General features: G+C 36.9%; 3 protein-coding genes and 1 long non-coding RNA gene across 4 annotated transcripts; 3 read left to right on the forward strand and 1 right to left on the reverse strand.

Moving 5' to 3' along the window:
- The first annotated feature begins 5660 nt into the window (after window positions 1-5660).
- Window positions 5661-10829, forward strand: LOC149051995 (uncharacterized). Its single transcript, XM_089180061.1, has 7 exons — window positions 5661-6455; window positions 6860-7225; window positions 7800-8038; window positions 8130-8189; window positions 9055-9247; window positions 9672-9779; window positions 10738-10829. The coding sequence occupies exons 1-7, from the start codon at window positions 6104-6106 to the stop codon at window positions 10827-10829; spliced, it is 1410 nt and encodes a 469-aa protein (XP_089036187.1). The 5' UTR covers window positions 5661-6103.
- A 277-nt stretch (window positions 10830-11106) lies between these two features.
- On the forward strand, window positions 11107-12847 carry LOC149051996 (adhesion G protein-coupled receptor L4-like). Its single transcript, XM_089211260.1, has 3 exons — window positions 11107-11193; window positions 11283-11332; window positions 11863-12847. Exons 1-3 carry the CDS (start codon window positions 11125-11127, stop codon window positions 12041-12043), a joined length of 300 nt encoding a protein of 99 aa, XP_089067386.1. The 5' UTR covers window positions 11107-11124; the 3' UTR covers window positions 12044-12847.
- Window positions 12848-13647: 800 nt separating this feature from the next.
- Window positions 13648-19404, forward strand: LOC149051997 (uncharacterized). The gene is made up of 3 exons (XM_089211117.1): window positions 13648-13723; window positions 14446-14540; window positions 19118-19404. The coding sequence occupies exons 1-3, from the start codon at window positions 13671-13673 to the stop codon at window positions 19285-19287; spliced, it is 318 nt and encodes a 105-aa protein (XP_089067243.1). The 5' UTR covers window positions 13648-13670; the 3' UTR covers window positions 19288-19404.
- On the reverse strand, window positions 15966-17626 carry LOC149051998 (uncharacterized). Its single transcript, XR_016188273.1, has 3 exons — window positions 17333-17626; window positions 16627-16737; window positions 15966-16245 (listed from the first exon to the last, which is right to left on the reverse strand). It is a non-coding gene; the product is annotated as an uncharacterized LOC149051998 (long non-coding RNA).
- Window positions 19405-19554: the final 150 nt, after the last annotated feature.

Consider the following 19554-nt stretch of genomic DNA (forward strand, 5'->3'; position numbering starts at 1 on the left):
GATCGTTCATTAACTAATATATTACGTACCCCAAGAAATTAATGGTATTCTTCCTAAGTTAAAAATTGTTTCATGGCTTTAAGCGTGTATCAAGGAATGCTTTCTCAGAATCTTGAAAAGCGCAGAGGTTCACGGCGCAAGGAATAGTTCTTGATATATACTATATATCCACAATCATTATTCATCACTTGGATAGTTTATTTAGGCCCAACATAAAGACCAGCTCCCAGTTGGCATGTTAGCTCAATTGTTAGAGCGCTGCATCGGTATCGCAGAGGTCATGGGTTCATATTTTGCAACTTTATGAGCGATAAAATTCTGGTCTCAATTTGAACGTAAATCGATTTCTTCGGCAGAAATCAAGTAAAGTGGGATGTACCAGTAAAGTTATAGGTGATAATAAGAATTTAATTTTTCCTTTAAATATTTGACGACAGGACCTTGATTGCCAGAGAACTCAGCGATATATCCTTGAATGTGCTTCAGAATATCCAAAAATTATGTAAAGTCATCTTTTTTTGTTATTCTTTCCGCAGGGTGTATATCTCTAAATGCGCATGTCCCGGTGCCTAAAAAAATAGCGAGTAATACTAGGCCGCAAAGATCCCTACGCGATTAACTGCGAGTTCCTTAATTGGCCGTTTCAACCATGTTTTGACCAGCCACGAACCAGACTCACGCCTTTTCAGCGAGCTCGTAAGCGTACAGTATATTGATTAATTCAAAGCAGCAAATATTTAAACGGCGATCCGTAATGTAATGTTTTTACTCATACGAGACCATTTTATTTTTCCACTAAAAAATTGTGAAATCCTTTCAGTTCATCACGACTCTCATACACAAATTATGGCTGCTACATAATAAAGAGAAAGTGGTTTTGCCGGGAAGCCTGAAGAATAACTGGTCAATTAAAAATCGACTCTATTAGACTCACTTCGAAGTCATCATCTAAGTGAACCAAGAGTTTAGTTACTACAAGAAATGTTGGTCTTTACCACGCTCGCTAAAAATAAATAAAAATCTTACCCTCTTCTTTCACTGTTTTCCCCTTCTATATGGTCACATGCCATTTTTTTACAGAAGAATTTGCAAAAAAAAAAAAAAAAAGGAAAGAAAGAAAGAGGTGAAAAATGTTCTTCTTGATTCAAAAGATCTATTATTTTTCTTCCTTCCAATTTTTCTTTTTGTATTAACTGCAATCTTATGAGAACTTATTGAGTATGTTATTTAAAGTCTCGTGCATCTGGATAGCTCAGACAAACCTCCGCTACTGTTCACGTGGATAGGTTACTAAAACAGAAAAGGTATACTTAATATCCCGTATGTGCTACAGGGTGTCCTGATTTTTTTTCTCTACACCTGCACGTAGGAAAAGCATTAAAACTGCGAATGTACACAGTGCATAGAATGAAGTTTTCAGGCATGAATAAAATACTGAATATTAACAAAACTAATAACATTCCGCCTGTCAATCTGCGGATCAAAGCCGCAGATAAAAAGATAAAAGTTGTCTTTCTGTCGTCTAGGAAGGTGAATTTCCGCAAAGTAAAACTTACAGATCAATCGAAGAGGTGTCGGGGATGTATGGACGGTTGAATGACAGTACAGTATTGCAATGAATTTGAACCGAAATGGAATTCATGATTAACTTAAAAAAGTAAACTCAACCAACTGGAAATGGCAGTCGATTGCAATACGATCGTTTAGTTAACGGCGAAAGGTTGATGGTAGAAATCAACCTATTGTAAAAAGTCCTTTTATGTCGTGAATTTCTAACTTTTATGAAGACGAACAGTACTACGCGCCGGCTGCAAATTACTTTCAGTCTTTAGGTTCGACCAAGGAAAAAAAAAATGGTGACTCACGTTCCGAACGTTCTACCGAGTATTATGATTTGCATCTAAATCTAGCTAATACTAAAGAGTTTGAAATGCTTGAGGGAAATACCGTTCATGCGCTGCTCCCAAATACAATGTAACGTAACGACAGCTACTGATAACTATCTGTGTACATAGTGGCCTTGACGAGTTGGATGATAAGTGAAACTGAATCCAGAAAAATGTTCAAAACCTTTTTGAGAAGTTGTGCTCTGGGTAAGTACCACCTCTCTTATTTCCTTCAGGTATAATGTAGAAATGAGATCTATAGACTTGACTTTCTACTTGCGAATAGTTTTTATCGATTTTGGGAACTTCCTGTGACACTCAGGCAAAAAAACTGAGACAAGAGATTTGTCAGGTGGCAATTATCAAAGAAAACGATGGCGATTCTTCTCTTAGCTAGTGTCATAATGTTTTTCAGTTTCCATACAATGCCAAACGATTGAAAAACAATGGAAAAGTCATCGTTATTCATGTTGTTTTCGCTGCGGCAATCTGTGTAAGGAGCCACATGTAGAATAAAAGAAACACAATTATAGCTTAATTGACATCCTTCAAAGCTGTTGCGACAAGATTTGAAAAGAGAATCACGTACATTATCGCTCCCCGTTTATGCATCAGATGGCAGCCGGAAACATTAGAAGTTTTTCATTAAGCGACGGAAGTCGAGCGATTTAGAAGCAATCCTAGAAACTCTCTTTGCAAGTAGGGGAAGATTTTCGCGCTCTAGGCGCTTCCTGCGTGCTTGGAGACAGAACAGAGCACAGTCTAGGCTTTTTTATTTGTTGATTTAACAGGTATTAGGTTAGGCAGATGCAGAAATTAATGACCCGGCGATTGGAAAAAATTCTTCGATATCTTATGCCTGCTAAAACAAAAATAATAATTCAACGAGCTAGAAACCATTGAATTACTTGACAAAAGTAGAAATAACAATAGCGTGTTGAAATAAACCATAAGGGAATGTTAATGAGCGGAAGACAACTGCAAAAAAATTGATCACGTATAACAAGTGAAATCTCACGCAATTTTTAGCAACAGACAAAATATGTAATTACTTGGACAACCGCCTATCGTTTAGAGTCGGAGACTGCTTGACCAGATTTTAATGATTGCAGTTTTATTTTACTAGTACATTAGAAAATACCATTTCTTGAAACGTTTTAATATTAGCTTTGTTGATGCGGTTTATTAATTCTTGTTTTTACGAAGCAAAACAATACTTATCATCTATTGCCTAGAGCCTTCATTTTAATTAGTCGTTCAATTTAAGAAGAACCAAGTTATGACTTATGCCACGTCGAGAAGACAGCGTCCCATCGAGAGTTACGACGTACTTAGCACCGTGCGTGCATCAAAAGAAACTCGAACATAGAGTTCAAAACGCGTTAAAAAACACTGCATATGCGCTTTGGTAAATGAACCGACGACAACCAAAGAAATGAAAACATTTTACACCATTACGATATGCACTTCCATAAAACTAGAACGGAAAAGATTGTTTTGCTGTCATGAAGTTCTTATTTCTCTTCAATAAAATAATGCTCCGCATCTGGAGCAAATACTCCGCGGTTTACTTGGCTGGTTTACTAAGGTACACAAAAAGAATAAGCGATCAAAGCCTATGATATGCAAAATTACATAGTGCAAGAGAGTTCGAAAGAGTTTGAAAGATATGTTGCACATGCGCAGCCTTCGAGAGAAACTTACATCAATCTCATGAAAACAATTGACAGCAACATATACATAGTTTGTATTGATGAATTTGGAAAATGGGTGGAATCAAAGCCAGAAAAATACATATGTTCAACGCGCTTTTTATAAGGTGCACGCTGAGTAAGTACCAGCTAAATTATATCTCTTATATCAGAATGCTGTAGAAAAGTGGTTTCACAAAATCATGAAAATAATTTTGGAAAAAGAATCAGGCTCGTTGGTAAGACTTATTTTGCGTTTCTTTATTTCGGTACGATGCAGACTTAAATATTTGAAAACAATCAGCTAGAATGACAAAATCTAATATTTTTAAAGATGTAGCGACCATTTTAAACCATGGTTGTTGGGTTATGACGGTTTGTACAACAGTTTTATTTCTAGCAATGATGTTTAGGATCATATGAACGCAGTCGCTTGGCTGTGATAGTGCTCTCGTCTTTCACCTGTAAAGTGGCCTCTCAGAATGATCGATGGTTTTTAATTAACTGGCCGAATACGGGCACTTGAGCTGATTGAAGTTGACATTAGGTTTGACAGATGTCTCACCGTTCGAGCCGGGCCGAATCGATATTTCCTAGTGATGGAGGTTTTATCCAGTTCTGTCTCCATTTTAATGATGATTTCTAGGCTTAACTTAACCTCAACCACTGTGATCTATTTGTGATCTGATACCTAAAGCTTAATGCCAATTAATTAGTCTTTATGACATCATAATATTAATTACTATCGTTTATCTAACGGAAGAGCAAACCATGTTTGAAAACCTTGTCGCTACCTTTTAGCAAGGAAAGGAAAATTGCTATTCTTATCGTATTAAATTCATCGAAATATATGTTTTTATATCATAAATCAAGTTTTGGCATATTTTGGCATATTCACTCGGGATAGTGTCGATAAATTTTGGAAAACTAAACAGAAATGTCTGAAAGATAGAGAGGTTTTCTTGCGTTGACATAGACTTGTTCAAACACAAGAGAAAGTTGGATTGGGAGAAAGGTATTTTGCAAGAGGCTATCGAGGAATTGCATAACTTTCGAGAATTATCCTAACCTTCTGAGAATTCTCTTCAGCGCTTAGCACAGAGGACGCGTCGAAATTATTTTAGTCAGCAACACAAATGTGACTTAAAAACTGCGTTTGTTTTGGAGAGCCCGCATACAGCTCGTTAGCGTTGTTTAAAGATTGAAGTCTACTCTTCCGTAGCGTACAAAGGCCAAAATCTCAAAGCGTTGATCATTTTCTGTCCGGTGGCAGGCATTTTGACCGGAAAATATTTGCTCTCTTACATTAAACACGGAGGGATGGTCGCTATGTCGCACATTTCTGAAAAGAAACAACTACATGAATGGACCTTTTAAAGCGTAGCAGATTTGGAATTAAAAAATGTTGAAATTTTGCGCAATAACGGTCTGGTGTTGTAGCTTCTCGATCGGAAACAAAGTTAGGGATGCAGCACATGCATACCATAAGTTATCGAAAATTTATTTCTTACCCGCGGAATCATGTCTTGTCGGAATCTTGGCGCCTCGTTGGTACACGTGCTATTGAAGAAGTCGGCTGCGCGTGACTATCACAAATATGTCGTGTCTTCTAAAAACTTAGGGCGCGTTCCTTTGGATTTGTGGATTTGTGATTTAAGATTACACAGATCACGGTGCATCAAGTATAGAGATTTTCCCACAAATTAAGTATTTCATCCTTTTCCTATTTCAAGTTTTTTTTAAGGGGAGGGAGTTGACGCCTTGCAATTGAAAGAATTTTAATCATAAAATCTGGAGATTACATAGTTACTGCAACTACAGTAAGTCTGCATACGCGAGTGAACCTTTCTTGGGATATTTATAACCGTGAGCAGCGCTTAATAAACTTTGCCTCCTAATTTTTGAGTAGCCAAAGACATTTGTCAATACAACTCTTTAATTTTTTTTTTAGATGTCTTTTAGGTAGTAATATCTTATTTTAAAATTCCCTATTTGTAATGAAAAACATACCGCATCATTTCGGTACACCACCTGTGAATTCATCTATTGCCACGCAAACCGGTCAGACAAGTAACTTTTCAGCGCCAACACATGTAAAAACAAAATTTTTAATTTCCCTCTACAGTAATGCTGACTTTGACAAAGCAGTTATATGGATCAGGTGAGAAGTGCTAATTTAAGACTTTAACAAGCATGTATTTACTTTCCCGAGATTTCAAGGGAAACATCGTAAAACTCTGAGAGATTTATCAGGATCAAAATGATTACTTAGCTAATCATTTTCGAAGTGCACTTACAAACCACAGTATGCCTCAGGCCTCAGAATAAATATTGTTAATTTGCTCTCACTCTGATCCCAGAACTACCATTTACGAATTAAAACAAATAACAATAGCATTATGAAAGCTGTGGATGGTCTTTGCCAACAAGCTATCCATGTTTTTTTGTGTTTAGTTATTCCCATTTTATTATTTTTTTATTTTTTTCCCAGAATGCCAAATTTCATGTTTTGAAGATTCGTGTTACATGTTGCAAAACCAAGGACCGAATTGGAACGATAACAGAATATTATGTCAAAAGCAGGGGGCTGACTTAGTTTCCATTGAAACCGTAAAAGAATGGAACTTTTTAAATGACTTGATTCAAAAACCCCAATCGAAATATAATAAGTGGATGATTGGTTTGAAAAAAGAAGCCGGCAACTGGACTTGGGTGAGTGGAAAACCACTGACCATTTGCAAATGGGATAAAAACCAGCCAAGTGACGACGGAGATGTGGCAATAATAGTCAAGACGTCTTTCAATGATAGTAAAGTGGGCCTATTTCAAGTGACCCACGGGGATCAGCCTTATGCCTCAATTTGTGAAATTACCAAAGGTAAGACGCAACACAATTGAGTAAACTAGGGGTGTGCTCAAGGCCCCTAAGCGTATAAAAAGTGCTACCAGACCTTGATAAAATGATACAACCTTGCACCTTTATTTCCCTTACTGTGAGGAAGCTTCAGACCAATTTTTTCATTTTAGTTTTAAAATGGCCATTACTCTTGATCTACCTACGCCTGATAATTCGTGTCGATCATCGCTAAAATTTTCGAGCTTCTCACAATAATGAATGAAATATTGCTGCAACGGTGTCATAGAACATCGTGATAATGAACGTATTTAAGCTTTACCCTCGTGAGTAAATGGAAGGAGACCCACGTTTTAAAGAAATATTGTCTACCTTCGATAAATCTCCGAATGGATATTATTTTGAAGACTCATTTTCTTATTTTGAAGATTGTTTTAAAGACTCCTGCTACGTGTTTATGGCCTCTGGATTTACATGGATGTTTAACAGAGATTATTGTCGAGACTGTGGAGTTGACCTAGTTTCCATTGAAACCGAAAAGGAATGGTTCTTTATTGATGGCGAGATTCGAAATCGCTATACTGCGGAGTGGTACATCGGGTTGGAAAAAAAGGAAAGAAATTGGACTTGGGTGAGTGAAAGGCCACTGACCATCAGTAAATGGAGAGCAAACCAGCCAAGCAATAACAATAAAGTGGCATTTATAATCAGGGAGTCTGATTCGAGTGAACAGGGCATATCTACTGATCCAGCGGGGACAGATCCCAAAGCTTTCATTTGTGAGATGCCCAAAGGTAAGACAAATTTGCGCCTGCTTAGCGCACAGTAAATAGAGAAGCGCGTGTCTAAGCCCTTAGTGAGACAGAAATATCACCATGGACCACACTGTCATGAATATATTGATCTCGGCTTTGCGCGTCACGTTTCCTTTCCACTTCGCAAACGTGTGTGAACTATTCATTATAGATGACTTGCAGTCGAAAATGGAGACCATAATACTCCATCTACCCATTCCAGCCACTTTGATATCGAACAACACAAAATAGTCAGACTTAAGGTTTCAGAGCCGGAAATTAAAAGAATTGAGATCGATGCAATTATGGTGGACTAATCAGTTCGTCCAGCATGGTTTGCCTATAAACGAGACTAGAGAGATTTCTTCTAGAAACACGCCATATTTCGCAACGCCAACGACATTTTGTGATGCTGAATATCATGGAAAGGGAATGTGTAAATTTTAATGGCATTAGATCTACTGAGGATGAACTACGTTTAGTAATAGCACTGTGTACGAGAAAGAATACAGAAATCAGCTTAGGTATATCCTTACTTTTATTTTTTTCCCTGAAAACTCATCGAAATTAGCAGGGCCACCATTGTCATCTGTGACGGTATGGCCATCAGAATCGGCAAAGGCAGTAGCGTTGTTATCGCTATCGATCTCTTTAGCAACGTCTCCCTCACTGTTGGCATCACCATCGCTGTCTCTGTTTCGATTGCCCTCGCCCTCACCATCGCTGTCTCCGTTTTCGTCTTTGCTGTGGCCATCGTCATCTTTGATAATATCATCTTCATCGCCGTCGCCTTCAAATTCAGTTCAGAAGCTGGTGAGTTTTGTGATTATTTACCATCCTTGTACATGTTAAGTTTCAGAATGTAATTAGCTCATACCAATAACTGACACTTTCACTATCTTAGGCAAATGAATATGTTTCCAAACTTCGCGGACTTGATAGCAACAAAAAGACCTCTTTGCAGGTATCTAACTCTACCAATAACTAGTATATTATCGTACAGAATATATCCAACAAATATGTAAATATATGTGTATATATAATTGTGGGAAATTGTAGCAAATGCTGTTGGAAAGTGCTCAATACACGTGAGTGTAGAGCGAAATAAAGTTCAAAATAACTAAAATGAAACATGCGTGATTCCCTGTAACTCATGAGTTACATGGAGTAACTGAGACTGACAGCAGCTATTGTATTTTCCTTTTGAAGAACTTTCCCTTTAATTTATTCTATCGGAAGCTAATGGAAGAAGGAAAGGTGTATGTATCATATATATATATATATATATATTCAAATAGCGACACTTTGAGAACGAGTACATATTTACATATATATACTTTTATATGTAAAGAGAGACAGTGACAGAGGGCGGGAAAGAAATTTGATGGGGCTACCTGAGCCAAGGAAAACACAGCTTTTAAACAACACTCTGTATACTTATATCGTTCTAGGACCGGAACAGAATTAATACTAGACACATTTTCCACGCTTCTTTAACACCAAAACTCTCATCTTCGTCGTTCCTTTTTTAATGTTTGCACTGCTTATCAAATAAAGTAGATTCCAAGTTGCCGCGCGTCTGTTTGGTTATGGATAACAGAAAACTTCAGGAGTATTGACCAAATCAATGATCAGTTTCTTTGTTATTACCACATTTTGGCGTCGTTAATGATCTATAAGAATTTCAACTGTTATTAAACAGATGCATGGCAAAAGGGTATCTACTTGTAACAAAACAACGTTATAAGTAATTAGAACCACACGTTTGACATAGATCCCTATAATATTATTGAAAATCACATGGATAAAATTGTTTTACGTGATTTCAGGAGGCTGTAAACGTGTTTGAAAACTTCATCGTCAGCTTTGAAAATATGACAAAACTTCATGAAGGCCAGTTTACCATAGACGAGTTTCAAAAAGGAAGAGAATCCATCTTTAATGTGGCTGTCGCCTTCGAGAAATTTGCTCTTAATTATGGCAAGCATCACCTTCCAATAAAGATTGTAAGCCACAAAATGGGTGAGTAAAAACACCACCACTTATCAGATTTGTGAATAAAATTCTTCGTCGATGCTTATTCACGGTCTGAGTGACTGACACTTTATCTCCTAAATAGGATAATGACTTTTACAACTGGGCTGGGTTGTTCTGAGCTAAGTTTAGATAGTCGAGGATTCATGTGAAGTCTGATTGACTATAATCTTGATGATTGTTTGACTCTTCAAAAAGAGTGAAGAAAATTATCTCAAAATGGCTTTTGAACGAAGGAATAAAGAAACCCGGATCAGAATTTAACTTAAGGTGAGCGCCAATTGGCATCAGAACAGCTGAGTGGGTCCTGAGTAATTTACAAACGCTCATGTTGGATCTAGTCTGTCTCTTAATTCTTCAATTTTTAATCGTATTCATCCATATGCGGGAAGTGTATTTTTTTGTCCTTCAGTGCTGGAAGTCCAAATGGCCTACCGCCAAAATGCAAGTGACTTTTACCTCGACGATCACGAATGGCAAACGAACATCAATATTGCCTCTTCAAATTTTGCAGATAACGGTTTGTATTACCTGTTGTCTTCAGTCTGAAAAAAAAAATATATATATATATAAATATGAGGGTAGTGTCTACCTTTGCATAAAGTGTTCGATGCTGTGGTAGCAGAGCTAAGTATACATAAGTTAAAGAATTAAAGAGGACGCATCGATTCTCTGTGACTCTGGGTTTCGAGCCTAAGCGTTCGTCAGACAGAACTTTATTCAATGAATGAATGCCTCCTTATATACAAATTAGATAAGTAGCTAATTAATTCACTATTGTGATGATCTGATCTATGTGTGAAAAAAAAGATTCTATAGAGCTATTGCTGGTGGCTTGTGAAATTTGCTAAGTAAAACTTATTCTCGTGGCGGCATTTAGAAATGAGATCTGTTTTTTTGTTTAATAAAAACGGCTTCTTAGCTCTAACTAAGTAAAGTTTTTCTGTGAGGCACAAGTGGCGCTTGCTTTTGTTGCTGTAGGCCGGGGCGGTCGCTAAAATACTCCAGTTAATTGCAAAATTGGTGTTGTTGTCTTTGAGTGTCCAGATCTGCTTCAATAGTTCCGTGCTGTTTGAATAGTTTCTGTTCCGAAAAGAAAGTTTGTGTTGCATATGACACTAACAGAAGGAACTTTTAAATAACGTTATTTTTTAATTAGTAAGTCTGTTGTACTCTGATGTCGATGTTCACTAGGGAGTATTTGTTCTCATGGCAGCATTTAGAAATTAATTCAGCTGTTTTGTTAAGGTTGCTTGCTTTGTCGGCTTTAATAATGTAGAGTTTTTCAGTTAGGCAGAGGTTTCATCGTCTGGAAATATTGTTACAGGTATCGACACCAGATTACAATTAAACAGCGTTGACGTAATTTCTCACCGAGGACAGTTCACAAGTTTTTCAGGCTTTGCTTCCAAAACCTGCATTTATCGGGTTTATTTGTTTTATAGCCTGAAGGAAATACATAGATTTACCTTTTCTAGGATCAGTGGTCGTCGGGTGTGTATATAAGAATCTGCAAGACATACTGCCGAAAAGTCAACCCAACAGGAATGGAACAGGAAGCACAAGGTAAAAATATTGTCTTCTTTGTGCTCAAAACACCTGGCCCTGGTTGTTCGAAGGGTGATTAAAGTTATCCACTGAATAATCCGCTATCCAGAAGATAGAGCAAAACATTTTGTTAACACTTATCTACTGGATAGCGTCGACTGGCGTTATATTCCCTACGTAGAGAATATCGGCTAAGATATGCAAATAGTTTGGTATCGTCACCACCGCTACCACTCTTTTAAACCACCATATTTTTGTCACATTCTGGTTCATTTTCAAATCATTGTGTACACAGATATTTGAGTAGCAGAATAATAATGGCAGCAATGGAACCTAAACCAAAAACATTGCTAGAAAATGTCGTCTTGAAGTTCAAAAACATAAAGGTAAGCAAGATTAAATAACATGAAAGTAAAGAAAGATTATTTGGAATGCGCTGTTTTATTTCATCTCACCACGATGATTTTATTTTCAGATAGAAGAAAGGGTGAAGAATTGCATGTTTTGGAGAGGCTTCAGCGAAAGGTAAAAAATTGCAATACATCATTTACTTTTCTCAGAATTTTCTTGTTCGTTTGGTCGTCCGTTTGCCTCTATGTTCCCGCCAATATTTTCCGTGAATTTCGTTGTCCAGTTGCTTGTTGGCTGTATTTGCGAATGTCCTCTTATATTCCGGTTATCACGGGAGACACTTTTACCTAGAATTGTTATGTTTCATTATTTTTCCCTTAATTTGACATTAATTTTCCCTTAAAATTTGTCCTGATAAGATGATTTTCTCTATTGAAATCATTTTTCCAAGCTATAATCCTTCTATCTACGACAACTTCTGTCTAAAAATTTGTAATACACGCAATCAAAGTTTGAATCTATACCTAACAAGGAAGTATTGTAAATAGTTTCCGCCTTGACTTATTAAAACTAACAATGAACTGCCAATAATGTAATCGATATTATGAAATCAAAAGAGTTTTGATGAAATTCACTCTTTTGGTACCATGGAAGGCTATTTCCTACAATACGTCTTGCCTGCTGAGGTCATGCTTCCTTTGCAGCTCCGACGGATTTTCAGACGAAGGATGCCATGAAGTTACGTCGAGGAGCAATTCAGAAGAAACAGTTTGTAGCTGCAATCATTTGACTCATTTTGCTGTATTATTAGATTACAACGATGGTACAAAGGTAACCAATTATATGTATGTTCTTATTCCAGCACTGGTAATACATGTAAATTAATTGAGCTAATTCACGTGTCTCTATTTTCTTTTTTTATGCTATGTGACGCAGCTTTCCAAACAGGAGGAGACTGTGTTGAAGATAATTACCTACGTAGGATTAAGCTTGTCGATCATCGGGATCCTTGTAACATCAGCCTTGTAATTTTTCTTTACGTAAGCATGGTGGCTAAATAATGGATGAAGAACACATTCTCAAGTCTTCTTCTAATTACTATCAATTGTAATTTCTCAACAAAGGAAAAAAAAAACAAAGGAATAAATGTAACTTTAAGTTATCCAAAATGTTCCTTTTAATCTCTCCGAAATTAACGTAAAGTAAGTCGATTAAATAACCAATTTACTTTACATTTCATGTTCAATTAGAAGAGCATTAACAATGCATGGTCTCTTTCCTCAGTCCTTAATGTTTTCTTATTCTATACTAACTTGGCTTTTTATTTGCCTTTTGATTCTGAAACTTTTGATTGACTTTATTTTTTTTGGTGTTTGTTTTGTTCTGGTTGGTTTTTCTTTTTTTGCTTAACTTTTCATTTGAATTATTTTTGTTTTGATTATGTTTGTTTTTTTAACTCATGTCTGGTTTTTGTTTTTCCTTCCTTTTTCGTCATCTTTCATTTTACCAGAGATGTCCGTCAACCTCTGTCTCAAATTCGATTGAGTCTTTCTGTGTCACTCGGAGTTGGACAGCTAATTTTTCTCGCAGGAGTAAACGCCACAGAACACACGGTGAGAGGCTTTTCCGATCTTTTCATTTAATTAATCAAATCTTTCTCCCAAAACAAAAAAAAAACAAAAAACAAAAAAAAAACATATTTCCTTTTGCAGGCTGCTTGTATCGCAGTAGCAGCTCTGATGGAGTGTTTCCTGATGGCTGCCTTTTGCTGGATGCTGGTCGAGGGAATCTACCTCTACCTGTTTGTTGTGAAAGTTTACAACATCAACACCAAGATGCACATGTATCACGTCATCTCATGGGGTATTTCCATGACTTATTTTATTACAACATGTATTGCAGGTAGTACCGTGCTCTCAAATTTGGTGTTGTCATCAAGTCAAGTGCTTTGAATTTATTTTTTTGTATTTATGGGTAGGTTTCCCTATGATCATGATGGCCATTTCACTTGGCATTGCTGTTGCGAAAGAAGGAATTCAAAGCTATATCAGTGATAAATAGTAAGAAACACATCAATAGGTTACTTTTTACCTTTCTTCTCTCTCTCGCGCACTGTCAAGTTAAGCTCGTTTTATTTTTCTTGTTCCGTTTTTCCTTGGGTTTTTTTTTTTTTAATTCATTGTGATGACTTTCATTCTTGTCTTTCAATTTTATTAGTTGTTGGCTGTCTTCGACCAACAATCTGATCTGGATATTCATCTCCTTTGTAACGTTCATCGAAGTTGTGAGTTTATGATTAATTTATTTTACACTGCTTGGTTTACCGAACTAGTTACTCACTATTTTTCTATTGAACTCACTATGTTTCTTTGTTCGACCTAAACTAAACAAATAACTTCTATACTAAGATTCTCTTGGCTTCTCGACTACCAAGTATAGAAACTTAATTCAGTGATTTTAATGGCATTTTTAATAGGTCAACATCTTGATACTCGTACGAGTCATAAAGGAGATGACCAATTTGGTGCAGCCAACAGGTGAAGACGACCATATTCAGCAAATACGGTAGGATTCACAACACAAAATTATTCAAAATAATGAAAACAAATTTCCTTAACAAGCTGTACGTACGGCAACGTTCCCCCGGCTCCCTCATCCCTTGACCAGTTTGCTATTACGATACCTGCGTGTGGTTTTCTGTCCAAATGACGATCAGCCCTATTAAAGTTATATTTAACTCACGCTTTAAGAAGACATCCTCTGACTCGGGGTTTTCCACAGTAGACAATACATGTTAATACATGTGCGAAGAATTAATGAGATACGAGGTTTGACCCATCGACTAATACGGCGGCATTTCATCTGCGAGTTGAAAACAAAGACATTATTTTCGTTTATTTGTACATGCACGAACAGATAGGACACCCACGTTAGCCACTGGTGAATAATACAGAAATCTGTTCAAGACAACTATCGTTAAGTGGAGCTCATAACTTCATTTTTCATAAATGACTTTTTTCTTACTGCATTTTCATAAAATTTGAAAATAATAAAAATATTTTTGTCTCGTGAAGTTCTCGATCTTATGAAGAAAACCAATGCTTTACACCTGGTACAAGTTTCTTTCAGTATACTAGTCTAACTGTTGAAAAAAGTGAAAAAAAAATGATGACTCATGTCATGAACTGTCGACCGAGATTTATAATTTGCATTTATTCTAGCTCCTACTAAAGAGTTTTAAATACTTGAAGAAATCGCCTTTTACAATAACTTTCGTCTGCCGACAGATGCTCGCAGCAACTTATACATATCTGGGGCTCGATGAAGAGTGAAACTGAATCCTGCAAAATGGCAAAAACCCTTTTCATACGTTGGGCGCTCGGTAAGTATTACCGTTAACATTTCTGTTAGTGTATCTGAAGCTATGAAACACAAGGAATTGACCATCCATTTGCGAAAAATTCATATCGACTTTAGAACTTCCCGCGACACGCCAGCAAATCCAACCTTTAAATTTATTTCATGTTGTGTTTATTAGGCATTCTAAAAACAAAACGTTCCAAGCTCTACAGATATATGCTATAGGCTTCCAGATTATCACATGTTTTTAGCAATAGTTTTCAGGTGTTTATCCACTTTCCGTACGATGCAAAATAATTGGGAAAAAGTGAGCGAGAATGGCACATTCATGCGGCAGTCACTGTAATTTACACCGTCATGGCGGTGTGTCAAACAGCTTTAAGCAGCTTCAATTAGGATTAAAAGACAAAATATTTCTGTTGCTATCCTTTGCGCAAAACGGTCTATGAAAACGTTCTCTTTCAAATTTTTTTTATAATTTTTTTTCCTAGCGTGCGAATGTTATAAATTGGTTCAACTTGAATTCCTAAAAGGTTAAACAGATGCAAAGTTAATCGACAGTTTGACGCAGGGTTTGGAGAAAATTAGAGTAGTAGATGTTTTATCCACCATCCCACCTCAAATATCTTACCTATGTTTTTATTGTGACTTTGAGTCAATTCATAACTTAGTGGACTGCTTCCATTCTTTCCTAACGCTGAAACATCATTTCCAGCTACCTAGATCGATAAACGATGACATAGATTTTTTGATGTAGATTTTGTAACAAAAAATTAAAACAGTTCGGGCCATAACCATTTCTGGATATCGGTTTCGAGCTTTGTGATTGGGTGAGATCAAAACCAAAACAAAGCAAATTTGGCCGAGAGGTGCTATAAACAAGAAGAAGCTGATTTTTTGGAGTTTTTTTTTTGTGGCGGCCATGTTGTAATGCGGTAGAAAGCTGAAACAAAATTCGCTAATAAGGACTGGACATAAGATACCATCAAAAATATTCGTTTATTTCAAACATTCAACATGCATGTCCTCGACATTCTCGCATTCTGAAAGAGTAAAGCGGATTCTTTTTAGCGCAAATTCTTTGTAACGCTGTGGTCCTTCCACCAAGAGCGTCACAGGAATTAAAGCTCCTCCGCCAGCCTGTTTGTATCTGGAGAACTTCTGGGTAGAGCTTGGCCTCGATGTTACTGTCCGTTCTCTGTTGATTTCTCTATTTTGGGTTACAAGAAAACCAGTCAAATAAGATTGAATCAAATAACGCGCAGTGATAACAATTGGGACGAGTGAGGTGTGAGATCGCGGAATCGGGACAATTTAATTTCCCTCCAGTATAGGTCGAGGAAAGACAATATCTTGCTTCTCTCCGATTTTTAAATAGACATTATCAATTTCAGTCCATCAAGCCTTTACGAAAAAGTAACAGTAAAGTAAGAAAACAGTAACTTACCCTTCAACTCCTGGTTATTTTGCCACATCGAAGCAAAGCATGCAGCTGTATGTTTAGAAAGTGCTGAACCGTGCCGATCTGCTGCCCTTTGACATCTCCTAAAGTGTATGTCTTTCTCTGCGATTTGCTGAAAATCTGGACATCTCGTAGAGCCTCTGGAATGCGTTCCATTTCTCGTGGAAGAGGATAAGCCAGTGCATGCGAGTCATACGTGTTGTCGTCTTCACTTTGAATAACAAGCGGTGTTCCACGTGGAGCTTTGATCTTGAAATTATAATACCTGGAAAATAAACGCCAATAAATACATGAGTGGGATAAAATAAAATCAAGTAGTCACAATCTATATTAAGACCAATACACATGATCGAATTCAATGCAAGAGAATCATACAAGGTATTTTGTGCGCTATTGATCGATTCGCGGGAGAATCTAGGTCTCAGAACACTACAAATTCGGTCCTACAGCTTTTAGTCAGCAATAATATGTCCTTTACAATTACCCTTTGATTTGAACACCCTGTATAGAAAGTTTGTTTAGGTAATCACTGCAAAATGTGAAAGCACGAGCGGTGTTTCTAAACGAGTTTCACAATTACAGACAAGTCCCTTGTGGTTTTAGACGAAAATTTCACTCTCATCAGTTCGTGTAGTTAAACTCCAACCTTTGTTTCCGGAATGCTGTAATAGAGACACTTCGGCAAGGCTTTCCACCAATGTGATTTCTTTATTTTCATCTTCATGCCGCTCTTATCGCACATTTCCGGATACGATACCTGAAGATGTGAGAGCTCAGTGAACGAATAACTATTTGTTTTATGTTTGCCCGAAGGAGAACTTACTCGCTGGATAATCACATTTATGTGTTAGATCCGTGGTTTCCTGAAATTATTTTTTAGTGTGCATTCGCCTTGGCTGAATGAATCTCTCTGATGTCAAGATCGACATTGATTCGAAATTTCATCCAGAGCTCCGATTTAAAAGATTCTTTGTTTGTAGCACTGACCCAGGTCCGTGGCAGATTTGTGCCACAAAGACGACAAAGTGTCTCGAGATACTGAATGTGTTCATCTATGCTGTTGGCTTGATCTGAAATTCACAATGTAGGCTTATAAAGGTCCGATAAATAATTGTCCTTTTACTTTAAATTGGCCGGCCACAACGTATGGTTAAAATTTATAGTTTACACGATACTCCGATGGATCTGAACAAAGGAATCCGTCTGGTAGTTTGCACACTAACAGACCTTCAACATTCGTGCACTCGAGCAAAAACCTCGTGCACTCGATTGGAATTTTGACAAATTGGAAGCAAATTTACTCTAGTTTTTTAAAAGATTTTTTTTAGGAATCTAAAAAAAATGTTGCATACCTGAAAACCTCAACTAAAGAGAGGTTATTCCTCGATCGAGCCCTTCGCAACATGGACCTCCACCCGACTTTTCATCTGAATTTTTCCTTCTCGTCATCGCGACCACCATCAGTTCTTTGCTTGTTGTGTGTAATTGCTTGTCTTCTGTAATTTTGCAAGGTTTCATGGGATATGGGTAGGGAACTAAGTCGCTAGGGCTCGAATAAAGTAATGAGTGAGTTTCCTCGATGTCCCACTACGACATCCATGTTGGTGACGTCATCAAGTATCCAGAAATGGTTATGGCCCGGACTGTAAAAGGAACGGCGGTCCGATCTCTCCGAAGTCTTTTTTTAAGAGGTTGTTAATTACAAAAATTAACATATAAATACGACAGTTAAAAATACCAAAAACCAAAAAAAAAACCGATGAGAAAGTAACAAGCATTTAAGATGTATTAAATTACATAATTAAAACAATTAAAAACAGCATTCATATTCATTCATATCCAATGACACACACCTCCTCTCACAGTCAAATTTCTGCATAACATTCCGAGCCTCCTTTAATAGGTATCCGCCACAGTGATATCTTTTGTTTGACACCGAATTCAATGAATTAAAATTGGTTATAAATGAATTATGCCCTCCTGTCATATGGAGCAGATTATGAATTCAAAATAGCATGAAAATGCATTTTGTCAATTTGTATGAAAAAAATAGCAAATTTTCAATAATGTTTGATTATAACGCGCGTTCTCTTTGGTTAAAAGAGAATTCTTTATCAGAGTACAAAGCAAAGAGTTAAGGCTTTCACTGCATATACCAACTTGAACTGTGTCCGCTCATTTCCCAGACTTCTCTGTAGCTCTCTTTCGTTAATTGAAGTGAAATTTCGGAACAAGCGAGCCGGCAACTAGTAACACAAGAACCAAGCAAAGGTCTGTGAACATGCCGAGCGCCATATGGTTTCGTGTTCAAAAACAAAACATAATAAAACATAAATAATGAATGGTATATCTGTCAAAATTCATACAAATCATGACGGTATCAGATTTAGTGAAAGTCTCATCAGTCGAGTTTTACGGCGCTGTCATCCCGAGCAATCTTCATGTTCCTGTAAATTCGGCTGTCGTTCATTCACATCCCTTGAGCAGTTCCTTTTTTAATTGTCATGTGTAAAAACTTGTGTGTTTTTGTGAGTCACAACTCGGCTGGATTTCACTGAATATTTCACCTTCAGATTCTGCATGGAGACTGAAACATTTCAGGCAAATGTCAAATTTGACCTGCCGAAGTATTTCAGTTTGCGAACTATTGCAGATTGTGAACGTTGATGGTTTGAAATTTTTAAAAGCTTTAAATTTGTTCAACCAGTCAGATTATTTTAGGAAGGATTCTGATTGGCTTATTATAGCGCGTTTTATAGGAGTATAGAGCATGCTGAAGACACTGTTATTCCCTTTGTTGGAAATTGCCTTTAGTGAAAATTGACTGTAATGAATGGGGAATATAGCGAACTCTTTATTAAAAAACAAATAGAGAAACCTTGAATGTGCTCTGTTCTGTTATGAAGGACGTAAGAAGAAGTTAGTGCACTCAAGAGGTGGAGAGAAACACTTGACTATAAATTGTAGTTAGTTTATTGTAGTACTTTTCTGTGAATTTCCTTACATAACCAAAAATAGCAGACTTATACCCCCTCAAACATAGGCAATTGCAATGCAAACTGGTGAATCTGATAATATGAAAAGCATATTTCCATGAAAATAATAAACTGGATTTATTTCTCATATTCGTACCTCAGCTATCCAGACTTTCATGATGCAATCCGTGAGAGGAGGTAGGGCTGCGATTTTTCTTTGGTATATATGTGTCACTTCAAATAGCCTTTGGCCCAAAGAAGGGGAGGGTATGATTCTGTTACTTTTACAAGTCGTTGAATTTGAAGAAACAAAGCTGCAGCTTACACCATAGAACCACCACTATTAAGCTGAGGTTAACGAGGGTGACTACAGTGAAAAAGGTTTGAAGTTATACATTATGACGGGATATCGAGCTTATTTTGAACTAGGGAAAGGTTCATAACAGATATACGAGACACAGAAACTTAGTTAATTGTCTTTACGTTCTGCTCTTTATATACAAGTAAGTAAGTACGTTAATTTCATGTCTTCAAGAGTTCGTTTTCAAATGCTATTTTTTGTTTTTTACTGTAATCTATGGAGAGCCGAACTGCTTGTT

Source organism: Pocillopora damicornis, chromosome 1 (assembly GCF_964200805.1).
Source record: "Pocillopora damicornis chromosome 1, jaPocDami1.2, whole genome shotgun sequence".
Lineage (NCBI taxonomy): Eukaryota > Metazoa > Cnidaria > Anthozoa > Scleractinia > Pocilloporidae > Pocillopora > Pocillopora damicornis.

Coding starts and splice junctions, on each gene's coding strand:
- LOC149051997 (XM_089211117.1), top strand. CDS start 13,671: ATGACCAATTTGGTGCAGCCAACAGGTGAAGACGACCATATTCAGCAA. Junction 13,724..14,445: donor GACCATATTCAGCAAATACG/GTAGGATTCACA, acceptor GTCTGCCGACAG/ATGCTCGCAGCAACTTATAC. Junction 14,541..19,117: donor TTTCATACGTTGGGCGCTCG/GTAAGTATTACC, acceptor TTCGTACCTCAG/CTATCCAGACTTTCATGATG.
- LOC149051995 (XM_089180061.1), top strand. CDS start 6,104: ATGTTGCAAAACCAAGGACCGAATTGGAACGATAACAGAATATTATGT. Junction 7,226..7,799: donor CATTTGTGAGATGCCCAAAG/GTAAGACAAATT, acceptor CGAAATTAGCAG/GGCCACCATTGTCATCTGTG. Junction 8,190..9,054: donor ACAAAAAGACCTCTTTGCAG/GTATCTAACTCT, acceptor ACGTGATTTCAG/GAGGCTGTAAACGTGTTTGA.
- LOC149051996 (XM_089211260.1), top strand. CDS start 11,125: ATGGCAGCAATGGAACCTAAACCAAAAACATTGCTAGAAAATGTCGTC. Junction 11,194..11,282: donor TGAAGTTCAAAAACATAAAG/GTAAGCAAGATT, acceptor TTTTATTTTCAG/ATAGAAGAAAGGGTGAAGAA. Junction 11,333..11,862: donor TGGAGAGGCTTCAGCGAAAG/GTAAAAAATTGC, acceptor CTTCCTTTGCAG/CTCCGACGGATTTTCAGACG.